Source organism: Corylus avellana, chromosome 2, assembly GCF_965113065.1.
Source record: "Corylus avellana chromosome 2, dhCorAvel1.hap1.2, whole genome shotgun sequence".
NCBI classification, from domain to species: Eukaryota; Viridiplantae; Streptophyta; class Magnoliopsida; order Fagales; family Betulaceae; genus Corylus; species Corylus avellana.
The window spans coordinates 31400667-31421393 of record NC_142491.1 but is presented as its reverse complement, the minus strand read 5'-3'; the positions used below and the strand labels follow the sequence as shown (position 1 = coordinate 31421393).

The 20727-nt window shown below is 39.4% G+C and overlaps 1 protein-coding gene across 1 annotated transcript in view; it reads left to right on the top strand.

Moving 5' to 3' along the window:
* LOC148587621 (uncharacterized) overlaps positions 1-20727 on the top strand; it is a 45716-nt gene that overhangs the window by 19979 nt on the left and 5010 nt on the right. Inside the window, exons 6-8 of the mRNA XM_088512726.1 lie at positions 11047-11313; positions 16745-16909; positions 17031-17365. Coding sequence (XP_088368852.1) covers positions 11047-11313; positions 16745-16909; positions 17031-17365 — 767 coding nt within the window. The remainder of the gene's footprint in view (positions 1-11046; positions 11314-16744; positions 16910-17030; positions 17366-20727) is intronic.

Genomic DNA, 20727 nt, shown 5'->3' with positions numbered 1-20727 from the left:
TTTGTCTTCCAATCCTTATTCCTATTCTGGACTCTATCTATAATGTTCTGGAATTCTAGAACACGAGATTTGCCCACAAGAGCGGGTAAACCCAGGTATTTGTCATAGCATTGAATGGTTGTGACCTCTACCAACTGAAGAATTTGTTCATAGACCTCCTGGCTAGTATTCTTGCTAAAAAATAACGAAGTCTTTTCCTTATTCAGCCTTTTCCCCAAGACCTTTTCACACTCCTCTAAAATCTCTAACTAACATTTCCAATCATTCAGAGTTGCCTTACAAAACAATAAACTATCGTCAGCAAAAAATAAGTTGCTTAGTCTTAGTCCTCCTGGGGAAGTAGGAACTCCTGCAAGCAGCCCTAAGTGCTCAACAAGTTGGAGCTGGGAACTCAAAACGTTCGCACAAAGAAGAAAACCATAAGGAGATAATGAATCTCCTTTTCTTGTTCCCCTTTAGGGTTTAGTATTACTCACTGGGTGGCCATTAACATATCAAGCTTTAGAGCCATGGATCCCACCTTGCTACGTATGTGAGAATTTATGGAATGTAAGGTTTCATAAGCCGCCAAAAATATTATCCGAAATCAACTAACCCTGAATTAAGGCACTCTGAGTGTTTGAGATGATATGAGGGAGAATAATTTTTAGGGAATATGATGCAGCGTGACTTAGTGGGCTGCAGTGAATAACAACATTAAGCAGCGGATAGGTATTTCTATATCTTGATTCTATCAAAGTCTCTAAGAAATCTTTTTAAAAACAATAGATTCTATCTAAGGTTTAAGGAAAACAAAGAAGAAACTCAACTCTGAGTAATTCTTATTAAACAAACTCAATAATAATCCAAATCTGAACTGAAAAACTGAAAGATAAGATAAAATAACAACTAACAACGAAGCCTAGTTTAAAACAAAAGATTAATGCTAAGATAAGTGTCTCTGATGTCCATCTACGGAACAGATATGCCCGAATGCGCTCGATCGCAACTACAGGTGCGATCGATCGCACTACCAAAGAAGGATGCCCTCGATTGTGCGATCGATCCCGATCATAGGAGGTGATCAGTCGCAGTTCCAGGAGCAATCATCTTAATATCAAGACTTGGGCACTCGATCGCAACCAATGTGCGATCGATCACAATTCCAGAGCACCCTGCTGCTGTGCGAGTCTAGGACCTCGTCACCATCTTTTGGGGTGTCTTCATGCCATCATCTGTTCGAGTCTTCCTTAAATATCCCCCAGCCATCTGGTCTACATCATCCTCCCCAGGTTGGACATAATTTGACCTCGAATTCGGATCCTCATCTGTTGAATCACCTATGAATGGAACAAGGTGTTTGACATTGAAAACATCAGACGTCTTGATATAGCGAGGTAGCTTTAACCGGTAGGCATTTGAGTTGATCTTCTCTATAATCTCTACTGGACCAATCTTGCGGGCAGCCAACTTGTTACATTCTCCAACAGAAAACCTATCTTTAGTTAACATAGCCCATACAAAATCCCCCTCCTTGAACTCTACGGCACGACGCTTCTTATCCGCATCCTCTTTATACTTTGTGGTAGATTTTAGTAAATTCTAGATGGTGAACTTGTGACCGGCTTGTATCTGAGCTATTAAATCTTCAGCTGTTGCATGTGTTTGCTTCAAATCTGGAAGAGGTACCAAATCCAATGGGGCACGAGGATTACTCCCATAAATGATGGTAAATTGACTAAGGCCGGTGCTCCAGTTAGTGGAACGTTTGTAGGTGAACTTGGCTTGGAACAATTTCTGATCCCATGACTTGATATGCTCCCCCACCAAACTTTGAAGTAAGGCTCCCAATGATCGGTGACGACCTCGGTTTGCCCGTCCGTCTGTGGATGATATGCACTGCTGAAATCGAGCTTTGTATGTGATAACCTCCATAAACATCGCCAAAAGTGGCTAAGAAACCTTGTGTCGAGGTCGGATGCGATAGACAATGGTAGGCCGTGGAGATGGTAGACCTCTTTGAAATATAATTGTGCGACATTCACCGCGTCGGCGGTCTTTTTGCACCCAATGAAATGCACCATTTTTGAGAATCTATCAACAACTACAAAGATGGAATCATTACCTTTTTGAGTTTTCGGTAAGCCTAGCACGAAGTCCATGCTCACGTTGGTCCATGGCCCATCCGAAATAGGAAGGGGCATATATAACCCGGCATTAGTAGCCGACCCCTTGGACACTTGACATATTCTGCAGCTCTTCACAAGTTTGTCTACCTCTTTCCGCATACTCGGCCAATAGAACTGGTCCGCCACCAGTTGTAGTGTTTTATCCCTTCCCATGTGATCTTCATTATGCCGCTCATGGATGATTTTTAACCTTAGACTACCTTTGGGAATGCATAATTGAGTACCTTTGAATAGGAACCCATTATATAAATTGAAGTCTCTTCACTCGCCCGATGACACCTCCTCAATAATAGGACCAAAAAATGGGTCACTAGACAAAGAATCTTTTAATAATTCAAAACCTAGTACCTCTGATTTCATGGTGACTAATAGTGATGATTTTCGACTGAGGGCATCTGCCACTTTGTTCAATGCTCCTGACTTGTGCTCGATGGTGAAATTGAATTGTTGGACAAAAGCGGCCCATTTAGCATGCTGAGATGACAATTTATCTTGACTGTTAAGGTATTTAAGTGCTTCATGGTCTGAGTACAAAATGAAGTCGTTGTAGGCGAGGTATGAGCTCCAATGTTTCAGTACTTGTACTAATGCGTAGAACTCAATATCATAAGTGCTATAATTGAGTTGGGTGCACTTCAATTTCTCACTGAAATAGGCCACTGGTTTGCCTTTTTGGCTGAGTACCGCTCTAATGCCTACTTTTGATGCATCACAATGCAACTCGAAAGGTAGGTTGAAATCTGGAAGGACTAGTAATGGAGCGGTGGTCAATTTGACCTTGATTAACTCGAAGGTGGTAGTGGCTGCTTCACTCCATGAGAATTTACTCACCTTCATACACTCCGTAATCGATGCTAATATGGTGCTAAAGTTGTGAATAAAGCGTCGATAAAAAGATACTAACCCATGAAAACTGTGTACCTCATGTAGTGTAGTGGGAATAGGCCAATCCCGAACCGCTGCTATTTTTGACTCATCCACTGCCAACCCCTCTTTAGGCACCACATATCCAAGGAAAAGAACTGATTCCGTCATGAAATTGCATTTTGCCAGGGCTGCGTAAAATTTCTCTTTGCGCAAGACACTTAGTACCTCCCGTACATGTTGAATGTGCGCCTCAGTGGTAGAGCTATATATGAGGATATCGTCGAAGTAGACGACTATAAACTTTCCAATGAATGGGTGGAATGCCTGATTCATAACCCTCATGAAAGTACTAGGGGCATTAGATAAGCCAAACGGCATCACAAACCATTCGTAGAGTCCTTCACGTGTCTTGAACGCGGTCTTCCATTCGTTGACAACCCGTACCCAAATTTGATGGTACCCACTTTTCAAGTACAACTTTGTAAATATCGTTGCCCCACTCAATTGATCTAGTAAGTCATCCAATCGAGGAATAGAAAATCTGCATCTTACTGTGATCTTATTGATGGTGCGGCTATCGACACACATTCTTCATGATCCATCTTTCTTAGGTGTAAGCAAAGCTGGAACTGCACATGGGCTCAAGCTTTCCCGAATATGTCCCTTGGTTAGCAATCCTTCTACTTGTCGGCGTAGCTCTTCATGCTCCTTGGGACTCCTTGGGACTCATGCGGTAGTGTGGTTGGTTGGGGAGATTAGAACCGGGCACCAAGTCAATTTGGTGTTGAATGTCGCGAAGAGGCGGTACCTCTTCGGGTAATTCTTCCGGGAACACATCTGAAAACTCCTCCACCAATCCCTTGATGCTTCCAGGATCCCCTCCTCCTTGGGAGTGCACTCCTTCCCAACTAGGACATATACTTGATTAGAATCACACATCTCCTTAATGAATTCCCTCTTAGCCAAGAGATTTTGGCCCGCCCCTTAAATCTCCCCAACCGCTCCTTTATCAGCCTCGGTACCTCTCCCTTGATGCCGTTTTCCTTGTCCGTCAACTCTTGCTTGGCTACAAAGTATTGACCATCTCCTTATGAAGGTTTTGGCTTCGCCCATGGGCTATGTAGCAACGTCAATTTGGTTTTACCAAACATGAAGATGTACCCGTTCTTTGTTTTATCATGGATAGCAGGTCTATCATATTTCCATGGCTTTCCCAACAATAGGTGACATGTATCCATGTCGACCACATCACACCACACATGATCCACATATTTAGCTCCAATAGAAAAAGACACTAGACAACGTTTAGAAACCGTTACCTCGTTTCCTTTTGTGAGCCATTCCAACCGATAGGGAGTAGGATGTCTCTTGGTCTCAAGCCCTAGCTTCCGAACCGCTTCCTCCAAGACTACATTCCTACCACTCCTTGGATTGATGACAAGCTTGGCCACCTTGCCTACCATGGTGCATGTAGTCTAAAATTGTCAATACATACCTCCAATGTATCGGGACACTGATTGATGATTGACCTCCGCCATCTCCCAAGACAACTTTTTTTTGTAGGAATTTTCTACTTTTTCTTTTTGGGTGTCGAGCTTGACATCTCCATCCCATGATATAGCATGGGCTTGTGCCATTGGAAATTCTTTCCACACTCCGCACCCCGCATAAGGATTGACAAGTTCACCCTCGACAATAAATTTGTCTTCTGCCCCCGCTTATCTCGGTTTTGGTTGACGACGACTAACGCTCGGACCATCCATGTCGACCAAGTGATAGGTAAGGACCCCGTGTTGGGTGCATGCATGCCCCTCCTTCCGTACGGTTAGACCACCAAATCTCTCCTCCATGTGCCACAAACGAATCGCCGATTGCTCCTTAGTGCTGCTTCGGTGTGCACGTGCACCTTGTTCATGTCTGCCAGATGGTCGCTCCTCCCCATTCATGGAAAGAAAACTGGAGCTCTGATACCAACTAATGCAGCGTGACTTAGTGGGTTGCAGTGAATAACAACATTAAGCAGCGGATAGGTATTTCTAGGTCTTGATTCTATCAAAGGATCTAAGAAATCTTCTTAAAAACAATAGATTCTATCTAAGGAGTTTAAGGAAAACAAAGAAGAAACTCAACTCTGAGTAATTCTTATTAAACAAACTCAATAATAATCCAAATCTGAACTGAAAAATTGAAAGATAAGATAAAATAACAAATAACAACGAAACCTAGTTTAAAACAAAAGATTAAAACTAAGATAAGTATCTCTGATGTCCATCTGCGGAACAGATATGCCCAAATGCACTCGATCCCAACTAAAGGTACAATCGATCGCACTACCAGAGAAAGGTGCGCTCTCATGCGATCAATCCCGATCACAGAAGGTGATCGGTCGCAGTTCCAGGAACTATAGTCTTAATATCAGGACTTGGGTGCTCGATCGCAATTCCAGAGGACCCTGCTGCTGCGCAAGTTTGGGACCTCGTCACCATCTTTTGGGGTGTCTTCACGCCATCATCTATTTGTGTCTTCCTTAAATATCCCCCAGCCATCTGGTCTACATCAAAATTGGTTAACACCTTAGACAAGATTTTATAAAGCACATTACAGAGGCTAATCAGCCAAAATTTCGTAACCCTCGTGGGATTTGTAGTTTTTGGAATTATAGCAATATGAGTAAAATTAAACCACCCCGACATAAAGAAATTAAGAGCTGTGGCACATACCTCCTTACCCAACAGTTCCTAGTTCTCCTGGTAGAAGCAAGCTGGGAACCCGTCAAGCCTTGAGGATTTGAGTGGCGCCATTTGAGTAAGAGCGGTACTCACTTCCTCCAAAGAAAGCTCTTGGATCAAAAGCTCATTCATCTCATTGGAAACTTTCCTAGGTAAAGTCGTAATGCATTCATCTATCCCTAGTAGGGATGTAGAAGTAAACAACTTTTGAAAATAATTTATAAAGGACCCTTCTATCCCCTCATTTGTAGTGCATAAGACCCCATCCTCATCTAAGATGCTTGTGATCCGATTTGCACGAATCCTCTGGTTAATAAGGCATGAATTTTTTTTTTCATCCCCCAATTGCAGCCAATGTTCCTTAGTCTGTTGTCTTCACTTCAAGTCATCTCCCTTCTTAAATGATTTGAGCATATATCATATAAAATGCCTTTTACATGCTTATTACCAAGTTCATCATATTTGTTATGCATGTGAAAGGTCCTAGGATTACATTGAATATGGTTATGGGTTTGATAATCACACTAGATCTTAGTCCATAATCCTTGTATCCTTAAATGTATAAAGTTCGTAGTCAGCAAATGGAACTGGGCATTCTATTTTGAGTAAGACTATTACAAGTTGAATCTTGGCTATCTAGCTTGATCTAGTGAAACGGTGACTTTGGGGTTGATATGTAGTGTGCTGAGATCCTAAAGAACTAAACAGACCGAGGAGTTGTCTTTTCATAAAGATGCTGTATAATAAGGAAAAACAATAACTCCTCAAAAGACTACGTAGACTTTAATTCTAAATTTTTAGGGAATTGTGGACTCAGATGTTTTATGTAGATTACTTTGATGTATCACTAGGTGAGACATATCATCGGTCGAACTTAACCTTAGTGCATTTGGTAATCACATAGAACATTGTGGGAAAGCATTTTCCCAGACGGAATCCAAAATCCTTTGTCGGTGAACAAAGAGATAAGAAGCTTCCTCTTGTTTTAGATTTTATGGATATTATTCTCAAAGTCTTCAGCCGAAGTATTTTGGTTCGCATACCAATATATATACATGTGTTTTTCACATATATGAAAATAACGTAAAATTAATGAGTCAAGGATAAAAAGGTAGAGAATTAAGTGGCAATATACTTAGCCTTAATTCTGCTACGGAATATTTCATGTAGGAATCACAAGTCAACATTAAGTAAAGTCAAAGAGATTAATTGTTTAATAAAAAATATTTATTGGAATAGAGTCATAATTATTTAGTGGAATTAATTATGATTAAAATCTTATTGCGTAATGAATGTCGGGAAGACATGATTATTAACATATTTAAGCCAATAATATTTTTTCCTTTAGGTCCTCACCAAGCTGATGTTATTTAACCATAATAAGGCTTTCTTATTTATTGGGCTAAGTGTTTTATTTATTTAAAACATGGGCAACAGAGATATGGTGTAATTAGGCTTGAGATAAAACCTAGAGGCCCAGTGAGGATAAGTGGAACACATAAGTCTAGGGAATATTCACTGGGCCTATGTATTGGAGACAATAAGAAAGGTCTGGGGTAAAACCTAGGCCCAGTTCCCAAGGATCGGAACGCTTAGGGAGAATCCTCCCTGGCCCATGCGGCCAAGGCTAAGGCTCACGGCAACATGGAGCCGTCCATGCTAGTCTTCTAGCTACCCTTGGAATTGTTTTGAAAATCCTAGTCCCACATTGCTTAAATCTAAATCTATGCTTCCCTGTTAAGCTTATAAATATAGAAGAGCATGAGCTCTCAAATCACTCAATGCATTTTATCAAGTTCTCTTGATAGTTAATTATCAAAAACTCTCTAAGAATGAGTAGTTCTTTGTGTTAACTCACGAAGAACAAAAATTTAAGATTTGAAGAGTCAAGTAAGAGCCCACACTCTCTTGGTTATTATCAGTAATTGGTGAGAAGATATATAGGTCTCTACATCCTTTAGACCTATTGTGTTCTTGAAGAAAGAAGAATTTGTTCTTCGTGTTCTTGAAAAAGAAGAAATTGTTCTTCGTGATCTTGAACAAGAAAGAATGTGTTCTTGGAAAAACAAAAAGATTTTCGCCCAAAGCCAAGAGTGGCCGTTGATATCCAAGTAAATGTTCTTCGTTCTTGAAATTTAATTTTAAATAGCAACCTTTCTTTGCATGTTCTTCATAATGGATTCTTGGCATGAGAATTCGATTCCTTCCACTGCATAAATATTTGATTTGTAATCCTATTCCCAACACTTTATTCAATCTTTCCTTTACAAATTGGGCTCCATCCCTCTTGTGGCACCATGTATGCTTTGGTCGCCATAAACCAAGGTCATTCAGCTGGCAGTACCAGAGTATGTTTTAACACTTCCATCTGCCACTTGGGTTTTGATCCATTTCCAAATTTCTCAGACCACTCCAAATTTCATTGAAGTCTCCCACGCACAACCAAGTTGTTGCTGAAAATAAGCGAAGGTGGCGAAGGAGACTCCAAGCTTCATTGCGTTTCTATACCTCTGGGTGCCCGTAAAAACAAGTGAACTTCCAAGACTGACCATTGATGTCTGTTCTCACAACTGCATTTATATGACGTCTGTTGTAGTTTTGAATCTCAACCATAATATTGCCATTTTACAACAATGTTAGGCCACAACTACGTGCAACATTGTCTACTACAAAAACACTACCAAAGCCAGTTTTAACCTAGATGCTGTCAAAATGGTGAGTTGGTAGGTTGGTTTCCATTAAGAAAATCATGTTGGGTATCTTTTCTTTTACGAACTGGCAAAGATCATGAACTGTCCAGTGGTTCCCAAGCCCCCAGAAGTTCCAATTCAGAATGCTCATGGTGATTGGCGGGATTGTGGGCTGCCATACCATTCAAGCATATCTAAGCTCCTGCTACTGTCCTTTTCCCTTTTTCCGCAGCTTGGACTGCCTTTTTGAGCCTACCATCTCCTCTGTCTTACACTCGCCTGAGCCTCCATAAAACACTCCCCTGTTCCTCCCCAAGTTCATTTCTTCCAGCTCAAAAATTGTCCCCTAGGGCTATCTACGTTTTCTATGTGCGACTGTTTTTCTAATAAAGTTGTGATGTCAGCTATTTTAGGACCACACACCCAATCCGTCTAAACCGACATCCACCTCCCCATCAGGTTGAAGTCCCACGTGTATCTTAAGTGGTCCCCATACAAGGCACCTCCCACACTCACCAAGAAAACCCTTAAATATGCCTTCTTGGATGGTACAAGAATTCCCATATATATCATCCTCCATGATTTTCGAAGACCCCACAGGAGGAACAACATCCTACTTGGGCGGAATTACATCCATATCTGCTCCTTGAGGATCTCTCTTTCCATAGCTCTCAAAATCATGAATCTTCTCAGGGCTTAGACGATCTCCATGATTTACGTCATCAGCCACCAGATAAATATCGTGAGATGGAAAGAATAACAGCAAGAAGAATAGATAAATATTTCTAGATCTTGAGTCTATCAAGGATCTAAGAAATCTTCTTAAAATGCTAGAGCCTATCTAGGGTTTGAAGAAAAATAATGAAAAAACTCAACTCTGAGACTTCTTATTGATAAAAACTTAGATATAATCAAAAGATATGTTCTAGGGTCTATAAAACATGTATTATAGGCCCCTAAACCCTAAACCTAAAAGTAAGATGAACTAAAGTTTGATTTGTAATTCTACGAGGCCCGTTTGGACAGCCAGAGGCCATGTTTGGACAAGTATGTCCAAACATCCAAAAGCCATGTCCGGACATAGATGTTCGGACAGGATTGCTAGGGAGCTCCTTTTCAATCTTCCGTTTACAGCTCGTTTTGACCTAGTAAACATTGGAATCAGTCAAATCTTATGAAACATGACTTTGTAGATCTTTGAATTAACTTTCCAACGCCATCAAGCTCGTTCCAATCCAATGTCTGAAAATCGAGTAATAATCTTTTTAGTAGAACTTGTCAGGTGCGAATTCCCCCCTACATAAGGAAGTTATGCGATGCATGGAGATTTTCTTCACGTGTATGTGCACAACTCATGGAAAACCTATCATTTTCACTAAGAGAATCTTCCCTCGATTTTTTGTCTTCACCGGTCCGGTTGCGCCGCTTCCCTGACCAGGGGTCATCCCTTTTCCCACCATCGTTTTGGTGAGGTTGCTCTCAGCCAAGGCCCAAACTTGGTGTCGTTATCATCCCCCTGTAACTGATGTGGTCCACTTTTCAAACAACCCCACCTTCCATGACAGATAACTCCACACCAAAAACAGAACTTTGGTATCTTCTCGTAGTGAAACGCAATCCATATCGATCGGTCCTTCAATTTTATCAGTCGTCCCCTGGCAAGAGGTTTCGACACACTAACTTTTATCTTGACTATTAGGAATTCCCCCATCCCACACCCTCTTCGTCTGTGTCAACTTCTTACACCATCCCCACTATGGCTCCCAATTTATACCCCATTTCTCGTCCCATATATGCCAGTGGCATGTTATATATCCTAACCTAGAAAGCGGCTAATTCAAAATCCATTTGACATGGTGGGGTAAGAGCATTAAACTCTTCCACCGAAAAGAGACTCTCTTCAAAACCCATGGCCACCCTTCACGTACTCGTGTTTTGTCTCGCAAATGTTCAAAATCCAATAGGAACAAGTTTTCAGCGAACACCTTAAATGACAATGCCCTAATAGGTTTCCACCCCCGGATTAACGTAAATCTGAAGCTTCTTTTCAAATGACATGATATGCATTGAGTTTCCCTACCAAGCATGATTTCTCTTTGTTAGCATTATCCCCCAAGGTTTCCTCCTGCATCTCCACCCCAATACTTTCCTCCTGCGACCATGGGAACTTTCCCCAAAGATTGCTAAGATCCTCATCCATACCACCCATCTACGCTTCCTACCAGATAACGTGACATAGCTTTGAATCTCGCGATGTTGACTTCACAATCCCACCGTATGTGAAAAAGACTCCTCCTCCTCTAGGTTTTTAGGAAAACGCTAGAGAGGAGAAAACCTTAATCCTCGGTATTTGCAATCTTTAAAACCCAATTAAGTATTATACTGCTAAAACGCTTACATTGTTCGTAGAATATTATTGACAATACTTGTAACATTTTATATTTAATAGAAAATATTTTATATTAATATTAAAAATACCTTTTTCTTTAAAAAAAAAAAAAAATTGACCAACCCCTAGTCGAGTACTTGTGTACAATGTGCATTCATTTGTTTCTCACTTACTGTACTTCCTTTGTATATTATGTTAATAAGGATCTACCCAGATTAGAAAGATACATAATATGAAAGCGAAGCACACATGGTCCGTTCAGATCATGAACGAACTTCTTCAATGTTCTTCCTCGTACGAACATTATGGTAACACTGGCATGGCCGTTGCGTTCAGAACATCGCTTATAGAGGGCGAGACACGGCCTTATACTATTGTTGAAGGCAACATCACCAAAAGCCCCAATTTCTTCGAAGAGCCGGAGCCCCATTATGGTAACATTGACAAAAGCATGGCAATCAAGGGTGAAGGTAAGAGTGGAGCAGGTAAATACCCTATTATTTTTAGAGCATATTTGAGATTGCGTTATGAATAGTAAAAAGTACTTTTAATACTTAAAAAGTTGTGTCAAACCAAAAGTTGGCATGTTTGTAAAAAATTTCAAAAGTACTTCTTTGACTTTTTAATTCTAAAAATGGCCACAATGCATTTTTGGCAAATGCTTAAAAATGAAGCTTTTGTTAGAAAGCACTTTGTGACTTAAAATCTCTATTTCTCAAACACAATCCCAAACATGCTTTCAGGACCTGTTTGAGTGTGTATTTCATACTCAAAAAGTCAATTTGAAGAAAAAAGTATATGTTTGGTAAAAAAAATGAAATTGCTTTTAAGGATCCAAAAAGTCTAAAAATGGCAAAAACTGTTGGTATTGGGTTTACAAATTAATACCAAAATAAATGGGTGATAAGTTTAAAAACTATATTACACCTCTCACACAAATACTTTTCACACTCTCAAAGAATAGAAGAAAGAAGTAAAGCAAGATCAACCAAATATTTGAAACACAATACTTTATTATTGAAGAGAAAGGATGAACTTCTTAGTTTTTCTTCTTGGTTCTAACTCATATCAAATGTACATAGCATACATCCCTCATAAAGGGAATTCTCAACACAAAAGTCAAGTCTAAGTACACAATTGTCAATACTACATTTAAAGAAATGAAAATGAAAATCAACTAAAGCTACTAAAGTGAAAAACAAGGCTGCCATTGAAAGTGAAGATAGTAAATGCTAGAAGAAAACACGTCCACCTACTTGCATGCTTTCTTTGACTTTTCTTGTAAAATCCACCAACTTGCATTTTTATTTGAAACTTCCAACACACCCTCTCAAATCAAAATGCTTTCATGCCAAGCATCTCACGTAACATTTTGAAGGGTTCAATTGGCAGTGGCTTAGTGAAGATGTCAGCCACTTGTTCCTTGGTATTACAATACACAAGCTCAATTGTCTTCTGTTTCACATGCTTCTTGAAGTGTTCAAGACTAGGTTTGTATCCACTCCATGCTTCTTGAGGTGTCAAGTTCTTTACACTCTTTGTTCGGCAAATACACCGAGCATGCTATAGCAAATACACCGAGCATGCTACAACTTTCGCCCACAACTACTTCGGCAATCCTTTCTCTTTTAGCATGGATTTCGTCAGGTCAAGGATAGTGCAATTCTTCCTTTCTGCTACCCCATTTTGTTGTGGGGTATATGCAGTAGTGAGTTGATGTCTAATCCCTTTCTCTCTGCAAAAATATTGAAATGCAGTTGAGGTGTACTCACCCCCTCGATCAGATCTAATGGCTACAAGCTTGCTATTACACTCTGCCTCGGTGAGCGCATTAAAGTTTTTGAAAACAACTAAGGCTGGAGATTTCTCCTTGAGAAAATAAACCCATGATTTTCTACTGAAATCATCTATGAAGGTAATGAAATACTTGTTACCTCCAAATGATATGAGCTTCAATGGCCCACAAATATCAGTGTGCACCAATTGTAGTGGTGCGTTCACCCTCCATGCTATAAAAGAGAGTTGAGACTGCTTACCAAGTACACATCCTTCCCAGACATGGTTTGTTGAATCAATCTGTTGTAGACCATGTACCATTCTACCAGAAGATAATAGCTTCAAGCCATTAAAGTGAAGATGGTCAAAGCGTAAATGCCACTGCCATGACTCATTTGTAATGAGTCTAGTGAGGCATTTCTCAATCTTCGTATTCAGGTTCAAAGGGAACATACGGTTCTTGGTTATTTGAACACGCGTAATGAGCCTTTCACTTGTATCTTTTAGAGAGAGGAAATTATTCTCCATGTGTATAATATATCCCTTCTCAAGAAGCTAGCCAATACTTAGGATATTGATTTTCATACTTGGGGCATAGTTTACATCAGAGATGAATTCTTACTTGCCATTTTTCTGGAAGATTCGGACTTTTCCTCTTTCTTCAACTACAAATTTTGAAGAATCTCCAGGGCTAACGTTTCTGGGAATTCTTCCTTTGAGTTCAACAAAAATTTCTTTTCTTCCACACTGCTTGCACCAAAATCAAGGTACCAAACATCATGTTGACCACTGGAATCATTTTGTGCCAATAAGAGAGTAGAATTCTTACTCTCATTGTTTGATGCTTCAACAAGGTTGACATGATCATCAGTATTGTACAAACATTTTGAGGCATAGTGTCCATATTTTCTGTAGTTGTAACACTGGACATTCTGCTTTCGCCGGTTAGAGAAATTTGTCCTTTCTTGAGATGGACCATGGTCATTTGTATTACCGCATCCTCGACCTCGACCTCGACCAGGGTAGTTGGCACCACCACATCTCAAATTCCATTGTCCACGACCTCCCTTTTGTTTGTCAAGATTTAATATTGACTCCAACACTTGCTCAAGAGATGTGGAGCCTACATTCTTCAAAATGCGTTTGTTCATGAACTCGGAGAGGTCCCAACAGCTCCTCTGCACTTATAGTCTCCAAGTGTTTTGATTCCTCAATTTCCGTCACCACGTGCTCAAATTTAGGTGTGAGGGACCGAAGTATCTTTTCCATGACATGAATATCTTCAATTTTTTCATCATTTCTCTTCATTCATTCACGATTACAAGTAATCGAGAATAATAGTCAGAGACATTTTCTCCTTCATTCATATGGGCAAATTCAAATTTAGCCCTTAATGATTGAAGGCAAACTCTCTTTACTTGATCAACACCTTTGAAAATTTTATTCAAGGTGTCCCAAGCTGCTTTGCTCGTTGTCGCTTCATCGACCTTCTCAAACATTGAATCATCAAATCCTTGATAAAGAAAATAAAACGCCTTCTTGTCCTTCTTTCTATGGTCTTTGAGAGTGACTTTCTGATCTGCAGTGTAGGTGGCCTCTTGCTCTGGAGCGGGCTCAACGTACCCAGTACTGACAATCTCCCAGAGATCTTGTGATCCAAATAATGCTTTGAATTGGATGCACCACTTCTCATAATTTTCTTTTTTTAACAAAGGAACTTGGATTTGCACCATATTGGAGGCCATGACTGCAATGCTAGGAATTAACTAGCTCTGATACCAATTTGTTGGTATCGGGTTTACAAATTAATATCAACATAAATGGGTGATAAGTTTAAAAACTATATCACACCTCTCACACAAATACCTTTCACACTCTCAAAGAATAGAAGAAATAAGTAAAGCAAGATGAACCAAATATTTGGAAAACAATACTTTATTATTGAAGAGAAAGGATGAGCTTCTTAGTTTTTCTTCTTGGTTTTAGCTCATATCAAACGTACATAGCATACATCCCTTATAAAGGGAATTCTCAACAAAAAAGTCAAGCCTAAGTACACAATTGTCAATACTACATTTAAAGCAATGAAAATTAAAATCAACTAAAGCTATTCAAGTGAAAAACAAGGCTGCCACCAAAAGTGAAGATAGTAAATGCTAGAAGAAAACATGTCCACCCACTTGCATGCTTTCTTTGAATTTTCTTGTAAAATTCACCAACTTGATTTTTTATCTACAACTTCCAACAAAAACACACATTTGGCCAAAAAGTTCAAAAATGGCAAAAACACACTTTTGACAAGCTTTTATCAGACAACGTTTTTTAACTTAAATGCTCTATTTCTCAAATATAAGCTCAAACATTATATTAGTTATTTTTTATTAGCTTACAAAACTTAAAACTTAAACCGATAAAAAAGGTAAATTTAATAATTTAATTAATACTTTAATATGGGTTAGGTCAACTGCCCATACGAGATAGGGTTCTTATGCAGGCACGGTGGATTCAACATGGGAGGGCCACTCAAATATTCTTTGAGTTCTTGGAAAGCCTTGCCACACTCCTCTGACAACATAGAGCACTTTTAAGGTAAACACTTATCTGTGAATCTGGAGATGAAACTGTTCAGGGCAACCACTCTTCCTTTCACCCATTGTAGCTCTTTCACATTTTTTTGGGGGTTGTATCTCTACTAGTGTTGCAATCTTCTCTAAAGTTGCTTCGATCCTTCTTCTAAACATCATGAATCCTATGAACTTTCTATATACTAATCCAAGTGCGCATTTCGCCGGATTGGACTTCATCTCATACTTCCTCAAGATGCTAAATGTTTCCTCCAGATCAAACAAGTGTTGTGCCTTGATGCTTTTAATTAAAGGTGGGCACGGGTTGGATTGGACCTTGTATTGGGGTTTTCGAATACTGAACCCGCATGATCCAGGTATTGAAAATTACACCCGAGACCTAGCAATACTGAACAGTACTCACCAGATCTCGAGTTTTACGTGGTGAATAAGAAATGTTGGTGATGGACCTAAATCTAGATACAGGGCGAGGTGGATAAGAAATGGTGGTGATGGACCTGAATCAAGATATGGGGCGAAGAAGAAATTGAAGGTCACCTGATTGTGATTTAGGGTGCGTTTGAGATTGCAATTTCGCAAAATAATTAGCGTTTTTGAAAGATATCGCAAAACGTGAGTGAGTGACCATAGAAGAGGAGGTGAGCGGCACTAGGTTGCAAGAAGAAAGTGACAAAAGAAAGGGAACTTTTTTTTTTTTTTTTGATTCAGTGAAGAAAAGTTCAAGAGTGAGCCGGGCCGGGACAGGTATCCAGGGTGTTGAAAAAAATTCAACCCGAAATCGGGCCCTACGCATGGATATCTTAAAATGTAATCCGGATCCGTTTTTTTTGTAGGGAAAACTGGGCGGGGTGGGTGGGTACAGAGGGAATAAACGGGTTTTGTCCACTCCTACTTTTAACAAACATGTCACCAACGTAGACTTCTACATTTTTTGCTTATATGGTGTTTGAACATAGTATTCACAAGCCTCTAATTTGTTGTTCCAGCATTCTTCAATTCAAATGACATAACCCTGTCGTAAGATAACCTTGATCCGTGACAAAAGAAGTTTTCTTCTATTATATGCCATACTCAAATAATTTAATTTGTGAATAACAACTTAAATTTATTACAAACTTTGAATGTCAATATATAACATTGATACAAAATCATTTAAAATTTAAGGCACAATCCCCCAACATTTCAAGTGTTACTCTCTTTCTCTACCAATATTTGTTTTGAGTTCTTTGGGACTATGGATATTGTGGGTATTACTCTAAGAGTGTGTTACACTGCTGGGGGAAGAAAATACACAAACAACATCAGTTAGACCTAGTTACAGTACAAGAGAAGTACTGATTTTTTTATTCTTCTGCTTATATTTTTCCAACATATTTGATTTGATGACTCGTAATTGGAGATGGAACTCTTGACTCCATTACAGATCACGAGTTAGATAAAACATTTGACTAACCTCTTAAGATTAACACAACTAAACCTGACAGCTTTTATTATCATTAAAATTATTTATACAAGTTTTACCTTAATTTTTGACCAGGAGCAAAGAACGAGACTACCATATTAATTAGATCTAAAGATGGAGCCACCAAAATTGCAAAGAGCATTATGGAATATTTTCCTATTGGAATACGAGATATGAATCCGGACAATAAGAATATGATGCTGCTAACGGTGCAGAACAGGAAGCAATATGATTTTTTGATGGGTAAAGGAAAAACAAATTTAATTGTTTGCTTTAATCAATCAGTTCATGTAAGTTGCCACTTTAGGAAATGAATGTTGCAAACAATTTAATCAAAGCCCTTTTCACATTGTGTCATTGGCAGAGACGGGAAAATACCATGGAATGGAAAAGCGGGAGACTCCCATCTTAATTGCTACTAAAAACGGTATCATTGAAATTGTGGATAAAATCCTGGAACGTTTTCCAGTTGCCATACACGACAGGGATGCTGAGAATAAGAATATAGTGTTGTTAGCAGTGGAAAACAGGCAATCACATGTATATCAATTCTTGCTAAAAAGAAATATCTTAAAAGACACCGCGTTTCGGGTGGTGGACAACGAAGGAAACAGTGCCTTGCATCTGGCGGCAAAGCTTGGAAAATATAATATTGGCAGTGCAATGGCGAAATTGCAATGGGAATTCAAGTGGTATGAGGTATGATCTTATTTATTTATTTCTTTTATTCCGGTTACTGATCTCTATATATATATATATTAAATTAATTAGTTATGAATACTATATAGTTTTTGTTATATATTTTAATTATATGAAATATATAATTATAGTTAATGATCTAAAATTATGAAGAATAACAATGATTCAATTAAATTCTAATCAAATTCTAAAGTGTCCATTAGATTTGGAAAATTTAACCAAAGATCCATAGTTAAGAAAAAAATTGAATGATTACATCATAATGATAAAAGACAAAATGCATATTTACAAAAAGAAGATTATCAACCTATTAATCATGATTTTTCACAAACACAATTTTGGGAAAAACAAGGCGTCGTTTTAATCCAGGTGTGACAAAATAAATGTAAGCTACATTTATATGTTTTAAACAATAACTAAATTTTGTTGAATTGTTTATTTATTTCGTTAATTATATTTTTTAATATTATTAATTAATTTTTGTTCAACCTTAAATTTTTTTATTGAAAAAAACTTGACCCCCTCAATCAAAATCCTGGCTCCGCCTTTGCTAACCCATGTGCTGCAAAATTACCATACCTAGGAATGAAGTTGAAACTCGAGTTGCTAAAAGCCTCCATTCCCGCCTGGATGTCTTCCATTAAGTGCCTGTAACTGCTATTGCATGGAAGGTGAGAATTCACTGCCTGAACCACCTTCTTTGCATCCCCTTCTATTATTAGCCCATTTGCTCCCAACTCCTTCACAGCTGCTAGAGCTGCTGCTGTTGCCGGGTGTACGTCTAACATTTTAGTCATACTCCGCGCTATGAGAACCCTACCCCAGCAGTCCCTAGCTATGACACCCAGGCCGATTCTCCCACATTTTTTGCCCATAGCCGCATCCCAATTAATCTTCAACATCATCGTTGGAGGTAATTGCCAAGGGATTGTGGTCAACGTTGCTTGCTGATCAGTAGCTTCAGTTACCCTATCATTCGCATTCCAATATTCCTCCAGGGACGTAACAGACTCTCTTACCACCTGTTTAGGATGTAGAAAAGAGTCTTCATGAACCACCAGATTCCTCCTTAGCCATATACGTCTTGCAATTACTGAAAAAATTTCCAGCTCCTTAATATCGCTATTGGCTGCCATTTCTTCAAAAATACGGATGAACTCCCTTCCACGAAAGGCCGCTTTCTGCAATTTACGTGAGTTCTCACCCCACACATCCCATGCAGACCCACATTCCCAAAGAATATGGGATACGGTCTCCTCTTCCATACCACATATAGGACATATACTAACCTTTGTCACCCCTTTTTTTGAACAGGTTTTTCTTGGTCGGCAACAGATTATTAAAGGCCTTCCATAAAAACATTTTAACAACGTTTGGTACTCGAAGCTTCCAGCAGGTTTTCCATATTGTTGCCTTTTGGTCATGCCCCGAACCACCACTGCTAGACAAAGCCGATAGTTCCGTCTCCATGTGGTACACACTTCTAACGAAGAATTCTCCATTTGTCGTGCATCGACAAATCCTTCTATCCCAAGGTTGAAGCGGGCTCAGAGGAATGTTGAGAATGATTTTCGCCTCCTCCCAAAATATTTCTTTCACTATCGAGGCATTCCAAGCCTTAGTATCTTGGTCAATTAGATCCCTTACCATTGCTTCAGCTGAAAGTTTGTTTATTGGTGATTGTACCGAATAGGTTGTTGGGTATGGAAGCCAACGATCCTTCCACCCGAACATCCTCTCCATCTCCAATCCTCCAAATGGTCCCATGCTCAATAACTGATTTGACCGAGATGATGCTTCGCCACGCATATGACAGCCTCCTCCCCACATTTGCATCCATAATGGATCCGTAAGGGTAGTACTTGGCCTTTAGAATTCTAGCAACCAAGGAATCCAGATTTTTGAGAATTCTCCAGATTTGTTTGGATAAAAGAGCCTTGTTGAAAATCATCAAGTCTCGAAAACCCATACCTCCATTGTCTTTTGGTTGCCCTTCCGTTCCCAACTCATCCAATGAATTTTGGAGTGATTCGCCTTATGCCCCTACCAAAACTTTTGCATCATCCCATTGATTTCTTTACCAAATGCCCCGGTAATTTGAAGACAGTCATGCAATAGTTGGGATGGCTTGGGCCATGGATTTTAGAAGAGTCTCCTTGCTCGCTTGGGATAAGAACTTCACCTTCCAATTATGGATGCAGTTCCAAACCCGGTCCTTGATTCCATTGAAAGCCTGAACCCTAGACTTGCCAATAAGGGTGGAAGCCCCAAATATTTTTCATAACGTTGTGTAGCTTGTAAGCCCGACAACTGTGTAGTCTCCCTCTTTCTCTCTTCACTTGTATTCCTACTGAAGAAAAGTGAGGTTTTCTCCTTGTTGAGTTTTTTGTTCTGACGCCCCTTCATACTTGTCCAGAATCCGTGTAAGCCTTCTCTATTCCACCAAATTTGCTTTACAGAGTAACAGGTTGTCATCTGCGAAGAAAATTTGGTTAACTCTTAGCTTTTTTTTGGATGTCGGAACACCCGTAATGACCCCTTTACTTTTGGCCCTTCGCAGCATTGCACTAAAAGCTTCTGCACACACAAAAAACAAATATGGAGAGAGTGGGTCTCCTTGTCGAAGGCCTCGCGATGGAATAATATGCCCCACCGGGTTCTCATTGACCACCACTGCATACATTACAGATTTTACACATTCCATAATCAGTGTTACCCACTTAGGATCAAAACCCATCTTTGTCATTACAACCTCTAGAAAAATTCATTCGACCCGGTCATATGCCTTGCTCATATCAAGTTTGACTCCCATAAAACCCACCTTATTCTACATGTGAATGTGCATTGTGTGCAAGGTCTCATATGCAACTAAAATGTTGTCGGTGATTAGCCGTCCGGGAATAAAGGGACATTGGTTGCACAAAATGATATGAGGGAGGACAACTTTAAGGTGATTTGCCAAAACTTTTGAAATCAACTTGTAAAACACATTACATAAACTTATTGGTTTGAAATCAGAAACACTCCCAAGATTTTTTATTTTGGGAATCAGCACAATATTAGTAGAATTAACAGACCCCTCCATATGTGCACTATTCAAGAATTTTAAAACAGCACTACATACCTCGGGACCCACCGTCTCCTAGTTTTGCTGATAAAACTCTACTGAGAATCCATCCAAGCCAGGAATCTTCATAGGGTCCATCTGATCCAAAGCAGTGTTCACCTCCAAACTCGTAAATCCAGCAAGAAGATTATTATTCATAGTTCGGATTACTTTCCTTCGATACCATAAATACACTCCTCTATGTCTGTCGGATTAGAGGTGGTGAGGACGGTCTAAAAATAATTCATAAAAGCCT